The sequence below is a fragment of the Lolium rigidum genome, chromosome 7 (assembly GCF_022539505.1).
Source record: "Lolium rigidum isolate FL_2022 chromosome 7, APGP_CSIRO_Lrig_0.1, whole genome shotgun sequence".
Classification (NCBI taxonomy): Eukaryota; Viridiplantae; Streptophyta; class Magnoliopsida; order Poales; family Poaceae; genus Lolium; species Lolium rigidum.
In genome coordinates this window covers 49,974,344-49,983,136 of record NC_061514.1, presented here as the reverse complement: position 1 = coordinate 49,983,136, position 8,793 = coordinate 49,974,344, and the positions used below count along the sequence as shown (strand labels likewise).

At 41.7% G+C, this 8,793-nt stretch overlaps 1 protein-coding gene across 1 annotated transcript; it reads right to left on the bottom strand.

Moving 5' to 3' along the window:
- Positions 1–6,148: 6,148 nt before the first annotated feature.
- Positions 6,149–7,902, bottom strand: LOC124674585 (indolin-2-one monooxygenase-like). The gene is made up of 2 exons (XM_047210627.1): positions 6,957–7,902; positions 6,149–6,891 (listed from the first exon to the last, which is right to left on the bottom strand). The coding sequence occupies exons 1-2, from the start codon at positions 7,890–7,892 to the stop codon at positions 6,214–6,216; spliced, it is 1,614 nt and encodes a 537-aa protein (XP_047066583.1). The 5' UTR covers positions 7,893–7,902; the 3' UTR covers positions 6,149–6,213.
- Between the last annotated feature and the right edge of the window lie 891 nt (positions 7,903–8,793).

The window sequence follows — 8,793 nt, the reverse complement described above, 5'->3', positions numbered from 1 at the left end:
CAACTCAACCTTGTATCTTCACATACTCACTTAGGATAGAGCATGGCTAATATTGAGTTCCACATAAGAACTCCATCTTCATTTCTTCTTATTGATCATATCACATATATATATCTTCATACCGATGATCTTGATGCCAATACACAAGGAATACCTTTATCTTCATGGCATCCATAATTGAATCCAACACATGGAGTACAAGTAGTACCTATGGAATATTCCTTCATATAAACTCAATGAAAAACATTAGTCCATAGGGCTTGTCATTAATTACCAAAACCACACATAGGGGCAATGTACCCTTACACCGTTCGAGTGTTGATGTTGAGCTGCGGGCTATGTTTTGTTGATTGCTGAGGTGACCTGGTTACGGTGGTTGCTTGCAGATTTTGGGGTCTCTGTTGCGACATCCACTCCACTTTTGTCTCAAAGTACAGGTGCTATCAGTATTGCACGTGATCCGGTGTTGATGCTTTTTATACACGTGCTCAGGTGCAGGCTCAGGTTGTTGCGCTTCATTATGTGCCTTCAGACTTGCAGTTGGCGGATTTCTTTACAAAGGCAAAAACCCGAGCGCAGCATGACTTCTTACTCTCCAAACTCAGTGTTGTGGATCCACCATGAGTTTGAGGGGGGGTGTTAGATGTATATATTTGTATATTGTAGTTTCCCCATATGTTAGGGGGCGTTCTACATATTTGCACCTGTACATGTACTATATATTGTGACCTTTGGCCCCCTGGTAATAAAATAAGTCTATTACCCTAACAAAATAGAGCACATGATGATATGCTTGCTTTGTCCTCTTTCCACGAACAAAATGCTTCTATTTCCTCTAGTTGTTTATTGTTTAACAATGTAGAGGAAATTGAACAATCTATGAGGCATGAGACTCTCATGAATGAAGATCATCTTCATCATCATCCTCCGGTATGCACATGTGCCTTATGGCAAAGGGACCAAAGGTAACTCCTACCTTGAATCCCAACACATCTTCTAATGATGAGAGTGATGATGATGAACAAGATGAAATTGCTATACTTAAAGGCATTTGCTATGTTAGATGCACCCTTCGTGGTAATGCCCTTGTCAAATTCGATTTCTTGATGGACTCCCTCAAGGAAAGGAATGAGTCCATTGAGCAGTTGGAATCTCATATTGAAAATGAGAAACAGAGATTCAATCTCCTAAGACAAGAGCTGAAAAATGAAAGGTGCATAACTCATTGTCTTAAGCAAGAAATAGAATCTTATGTGCTTGAAAAAGAAAATTCTATTGATGATGCTTGAGCTACTAACTCTACTTCTTGTGAAGCATCTATCTTAAAGGAGAATGTTGAGCTAAGGGATCAACTTGATTCGCAAATTAGCAATTATAGGAAATTAGAAGAAAGTCATAAAACGCTCTCGGGCTCTCTTGAGGATCTCCTAATCTCCTATGATGGGCTAAAGTTAGCTCATGAGGCTAGTATCACTAAGGTAACATCGTGTGAGCCTCATGTGGAAATTAGCACAACCGCTACTCAAAAAGCTATATTGCCTTGTGCTAGTCGTAGTAATCCATCTAGTCAAACTATTGATACACCTTGTGTTGGATTACTTGCATTGCCTTATTGCTCTAACAATGAAGCTTCTACTTCCTCTAGTCCTTGTATTTCTACTAACCATGTAGAGGAAATCAAAGAGCTCAAGGCCCAAGTCCTTTCTTTGAAGAAAGACTTGGAAAAGCGTCATGAAGGGAAATCCGCACTTGACAAGATGTTGAGTTTGCAACAATCCCCCAATGACAAGAGTGGACTTGGATTCAACTCCAATAACAAGAACAAGTCCAAGAGCAAGAGCAACAAGAAGAAGGGCCAAGACAAAGTCAAGGATCCGACCACGATTGTTTTCTTCAAGTGCGAGGTTGAAGGGCATCATGTTAGAGCATGCCCATTGAAGAAGAAGCACTTGAGTACAAAGCAACAAGGGAAGCGGCCTCATGGTAAAAGCTAATCACAAGCTCAACTTCAAGTTGAAGATAGGCCACTTCCGAAGAAGAATCAAGATAAAGTTCCCCAAGTAAAGAAATCAATAAAGAAGAAAAAGGGGAACAATTGCTACTTATGTCGTGAGAAGGGGCACCTTGCCTCTTCATGCTTAAATGGTACCTTATCTTACCCTATCATTGTTGATGATGATTATTCTCCTGGGAAGGATAAGGATGGAAATGTGTTTGCCAAATTTGTTGGAACTCAAAGTGGCTTCAAGAAAATAACCATTTGGGTTGCCAAGCCTATTGTGACTAACCTCTTAGGACCCAACTTGTTTGGGGACCAACAAGCTCAAACTTGATCAATAGGTGTATGTGGAAGACATTGGAGACTTGGCTACTTCATGAAGAATTAAGGAATCTTCATATATTATATATCAAGCCAAGTCATAAGGATTATCATATATATATTATATTTAATGTTCCTCTTTGCGGTAACTTATACTTCAACTCTTCATACTTATTGTAAGTTACTTGCCCCTTCGCATGTTTGGTTTTGTACCAAATATGTGTTTGTATGTGTTGGGTCTTACTTGCCTATCTTGTGTATTCAAGTATGTTTGTTTGACTCATCACTTACTTGTGTATTGTTTTGAGCCTAATGCATCTTGATGACATCTTATTTGGCTCTCTTTGAGTGGTTAATGGAACATCCCATTGTGGGGGAGTGATATGCCTTGTGCATCTCTCTTTCTTTAAAATGTGTGTACATGGGTACCACCACTTAGTATTGATATTGCAAGATTATATTATCACTATGTGGTGTGTCATACTCATGAGAAATTCAAATTCTAAATGCCCATTAACCATCTCTAGTTGAATTTTAATTTCCTCTTGATTAGAAGAAATGTTTTATCACATTATTGGGGAGTAATTTTTTGGTACATATCATAAGCCTAGAAAATGTGAAAATATGAGGTTATGCCACTTAGAGTTGATACTCTTAATTATTTTGTTCCTAGGTGGCATGTTTTCTCAAACAAGCTCCTCTTTTATTAAAAAGCTTTTATTGCTCATCTTATGAGTTCTTGTTTGAGTAGGAAATTCTTGGTGCGGTTTTTCCTCAAATACATATCTCTATAACTTATTTATTCTAATAACTGTTGTGCGTGATTGTTTGACCAGTTAAAGCTATCAAGAATCTTCATCCGTGCATATTGTTTAATCCTATATATATTTATCCTATGCCTTTTATTGTGAAGTTGATCTCGAATCCTTAAAATGTACCACCGGAAATCAATTACAATATTCTCATTGTATTTGACAACTGATAACCTTGTATGTGGTTTAATTTATGGATCACCTTCACCTTGGATTGCTTCTTATTGCCTTATTCTATTTCCAAGAAATCTTTGTAGCTCCCATGTGTCTTCCTTGCCTCTTTGAAAAATATTTTGATAAAATGTCTTGATTCTTATCAAGTTTTTGTTTTTGGAAGACAGACTTTTTCCTTTCGATTGTGTCATTGTGAAAAGTGTAGAGGGTTTGGTTTATTTGTTGGAACCTTGCTCTTTTGGGAGTTTGCTATCTCATTCTTTCTTCTATGTTTCATTTGCCCTCACCAGCGGAGATCCGATGGGGGAAACGCTGCCAGAATCGCCTCTGGTGGACTCCACACCCCCTCCGGTGTGGTCATCTTCATCAACATCATCATCTCCATGACCATCTACAGCAGCACCATCTTCATCTACCCTTGCAATCTCTCGGAAAACATGATGTATGATGCAATATATTGGTTTCCCATGATCTATTGTATCTCTATGTTGATGTTTGTTGATGTCTGAGTAGTGGCTTGTTCATGGAAATTGTTATATAGTTTGTTGTTCGTTGCATACACGTATATGTTATCTTCTATGATGATCTTTTGTACTGATATATGAGTGCACACATATGTTGGGGAATGCATGAGATTGTCACTGTTGCATGTTGATAGGATGAGGGATAGCCGAAGTTTGACAGAAACCGAATCCCAATTATTAGATTCATGTTGTATTAATTCATGGCTAATCAATGGGGGGTATAACTATTGGGACCTTTAAACTTACATCGGTGGTTGGACTTTATGTCTTAATAATTTCCTTGTTTGTTCTTAATTGGCCTTTGGATCAATCACTAGTGGTGCAATTGCTCATGTTTATGGCTACACCTATTTATGGCTCATCTCTAGGAAAGAACAATAAAAAACTATCCTTGTGCTTCACTGATTATGACAACCACACACATGAAGTAGAAATTAGTTGAACATTTTCTCCCTTGAGTTGCTCCACTCCACTTCACTTCATTTCACTTTACTTTACTGCACTTTACTTTTCTTGCATTTGTTTCACTTCTCGCATTTTAATTTTAGAACATATAGTTTTATAATTGAAACCTCTTCACATACACAAACATAGTATAGATCCTAGCTTTTCATAGAAGGCTATATAAGTGGATTATAGAGCTTTAGAGAATAGATAATTTACCTTCATCTACTCGTGGGTTCGATACTAAAATACTTATCGAATTGTACTATGATGATCCCATGCACTTAGGTTATCAACATATGAAGAAGGTCTATGGTAATCTAAACTTGAGTAGCATGAGGTGTGGGTGCATGTGCCAAGGGGCATGATGCATCCAACTTTTAAGAGGTCAAACACATAAAACCATATTTATTTTCACTGCCGTTGACATGAGTTGCATCCCTCAAAATTCATTTTACTCTTTATTACTATCAAATTGTTGGCATGCATACTCCATGCTTACTTTCAGTATCCACTTTTTCCAATGAAAAATAAAAGAAAGAGAAAGAAGAAAGAAGAAAGAAAGATTCCTTGACCACTTGAAATTACTTACATGTTTAATGTCCATAGTGCTTTCATTTGTTTTTACACATTGTGATTTATTGCTGCACACTTTTGTAGTGAACAAGAAATTTCACTTCAAATCTCATTTTCTTATTGTTGTTCATTAATGTTTGAATCATTAACCTTGTGTACTAACTTGTTACATTCAACTAAACAACAAACTTCAAAGTCCATGTAGAGTTTTTATCACCTTCATACCCGAGGATGAGTATGGATTCCGCTTGGGGATGTTGATGCATCTAAAATTCGTACATGAACTTTGTTGTTTATTGCCACATATTTCTTCATATTTGCATCTCATAAGGTTCTATCAATGTTTTATATTATTTTGGGGGATTTTCAATGATCCCCTTTATTTTGTTTACAACTCTGCAGAACAAGAATCTCATGTTTTATGTATTTTGTTACTTTCAGGGACCAATACAGAGTCAAATGGACCTGGGCTTTTTCGAGAATCAATATTTTACAACGACTGAAGGGATATGCAGTTTTGAAATCATGCAAACAGAGCCCGGAGGACCAAAAGGCTGCATGTGACGCGGGGCCCTCCCTAGGTCGCGCCACCCATAGGCTTGGGCGCCTCGAGCATCCTCAGCCGTCCATCAACAGCCCCTAGATCATCGTCTTTACCTAAAAAACCATATATAACGGACCCCCACTGTGTATCGGAAAGGAGACGGAACATAGACCGAATTAGAGTCAACACAAGCGAATATCGGAGGAAGATTTATGCTTCCTTGTGGATTGGATCTTTATCATTCTATATAAAAACGATAATAAAGAATTACTGAAACCAATGGTAGTACATATCAAAACATGTTTGAATTATTAATGATTTCATTTTCTGTAATTTATTTGTCATATATATAATAATAATTATTATTATGGGTGTGGACAGTTGTGTTATATCAATTTGGTCGTTACAAGAATATAAAAAATATAAACTTGTGAAATATATATATATATATGGTGAGATTTAGAGAGCTCATCAAAATATCGGTTTAAACTAAAGCGGCACATTTTTTCGTGGGGCTCTCAGTTTGACTTGGGAGCAGAAGCTTCTACAGGAGATTGCGGCATGAAAATAAAGTTAACCCGTAGCAACATACGTGTGCAAATTTCCTTGTTAGTACACATATAGCAAAATTATTTACTTTATATTTTTATGAATAGTTCAAATTTAAACTTGTGATTCGTGAAGTAAGCTGCGGTATGATGCTTGAAAATTCAGATTTTGTCATGACATTATGAACGAATAAATGGCAAGTTAAATTTGAACAAGCCAAATGTAAGTACAGTACTTATTTCATACTAGTACTTCGTAGTTGGCTAGTTATCATTCTCTCTTATCGGAGAGAGGGATTGATCTTGAAACTGGGACAAGGAGGAGCTTCTCCTTACGCCGGATCGACAAGCTGAACACTTCCTTCATATCAACCTCCTTCATCTTTGCTGGCAGCTCCCAGTCGAAATGGTACACGAGGTTCGCTAGCATCAATTCCACAGCAGCATTCGCGAAGTTTATGCCTGGGCAGATCCTCCGTCCAGACCCGAAAGGCAAATACTCAAAGTCCCTCCCTTTGCCGTTGAGTGTGGCCGCGCTGCCTCCAGGGAGGAACCTCTCCGGCGCGAACTCCTCCGGCGTGTCCCATGACGCGGGGTCTCTAGCGAGAGCCCACGCGTTGACCATGAGCCGTGTCCCGGAAGGGATCGTGTAGCCGTCAATCTCGCAGTCAGCCATCGAGAGGTGAGGGATGAGGAGTGGCGTCGGAGGGTGCAGCCTCAACGTCTCCTTCACTGTAGCCCTCAAGTAGGCCATGTCAACGAGCTCCTCTTCCGTGACCACGTCTTGTTGTGGTTCTTCTCGGTCCTCGGCCCCAACTGCCGGCCCCAGTGTATGCCTCCTCCTGACCTCCTCTTGCAATTTGGCCATGACGTGTCTGTTATTCATCAGCTCAGCCATTGCAGATTCGAGCACAAGATATATCGTTTCTATCCCCGCTTGGAACATGTCCTGTTAATTATCATGTCAAGAAAAATACTCATTTTACCCCCTAATTGAATGGATTACTTACTTACCATCACGATCGCCTTTACATTGTCTGTGGTCAATCCGTACTCTTCTTGCAGAGAGAGTAAGACGTGTATGAAGTCCGAGCTGGCATCATCCTCCTGCTCGCGGTGTCGCCCCTGCTGGTCCATGAGCTTTAAGAACAGCTCGTCCCACCTCTTGCGAACCCTGATAGCCCTGCGGCACACCACCAAGCCGGTGAACACGCCCACTATTGCGAAGCCCGGAAAGTAGTCATCGAGGTTGAACCCCCCAAGGAGCGACATGTTGATGTCGGCCAGCTCGCGGACCAGCTTGTTCCTGCCATCGTCGCCGTGGTGTCTCCCGAGCACCGCGCGGCAGACGACGTCTGTCGCGTACGAGTGCAGGTGCTCGCTCATGTCCACCGCCGCGGCGGTCGCCGCCGATGCACGGATCTTGGCCACGGCTATGGGCACCTCTTCCTCACGTCCGTGGCGCAACGCGTGCACCTTCCTGGTGCTGAGCATGTGCGTCGTGACGACTTTCCTGGCCTGACGCCAGGGCTCGCCGTAGGGCGCGAAACCGACGTCGGACGAGCCGTAGAAGATGATGTCGGCAACGGCGGAGCGCGCCCTGGATGCGAGAGCGTGGTCGTGCGTGCGCAGGACGGCCTCGGCGGCGCGAGGCGAGGACACGACCACCGTGTTCACCGCGCCCAAGCGGAGGAGCATGAGGTCCCGGCCGTGCTTCCGGGAAAGGTCGCGGAAGGAGACGTGAGGCAGGGAGCCTACGAGGTGGAGGTGCCCGATCACCGGGAGCTTGAATGGAGGGGAAGGTGGGAGCGGCAGGTTTGGCCGCTGCTTGATTCTTCTTCGACTCCATCTTTTCCAACCGACGAGCAGTAGAACCAGTGGGACGAGGAACAAAAGCAAATCAAGCAATGCTTGAGCAGATGCGCCATGGATTGCTGCTTCACCAGCCATGGATCCAAATCATGCAGATGACCGATCTGATCACCTTGGTAAGAATAGTACTTACTATATATGGACAAATTTGCACGTCATTTTCCTAGTTGGCCAATTGACTGTAAAATACTACCGATTTCCATATATATATCTATAGGGAATTGCTAATTCTCAGCAGTGCACGAGGGCGGCCACCCGCATGCTACCTACCGCATGCGATGAGTCAGACTCCTTTTTTCCATGCTGAAAGCTTGCAAGCATTTTTTGTTTTTGTTTTCTTAGGCATCTTTAACGGGGCGATGCAAAATGGACACCTAAATTGTCTGCGCATCCATTTCCGTCGGCGGCGGACGCGAAAATGTTCATTTTTATCCACGCGTCTGTTTGCGTCTAGGGTGGCTCCAGCGGACCGAGACGCATATTATTTTTCCACTTTTTTCTCTCCTTTTCATTTAAACATAGTTACAACCATTACACAAACTAATACATAATTGGGAGCATGATTTTACACAAACTAACACATAATTTGGCACATGGTTTTACACAAAATAATATATAGTTTGGAACATAGTTTACACAAACTAAGTTAAAACATTGCAAAAATGAGGAAACCTAACTAGTGTTGGCTTCGCTGCTTTCTTATGTTCGCAGCTAAGAAAGAACACTCTCGGGCACTCTCATGCACTCCAAACTGGAAAATTCAAGTAATAATAGCCATGTTGGTCCTTTCGAGAAAGAACATCCAGAAACTGACACCAGTGGCTTCAATTGGCTTGTGGCATATTCGCTGCAAAGAAAGAACACACAGTTCTAACTATCGGTGTCCGAGCCGGACTCGCCGGTGTTGTACTGCCTGCGGCAGGATGTGTCGTCGACCACATTGACGATCATCTCGCCGTCCCCCTCGTAGAGGAAGGTG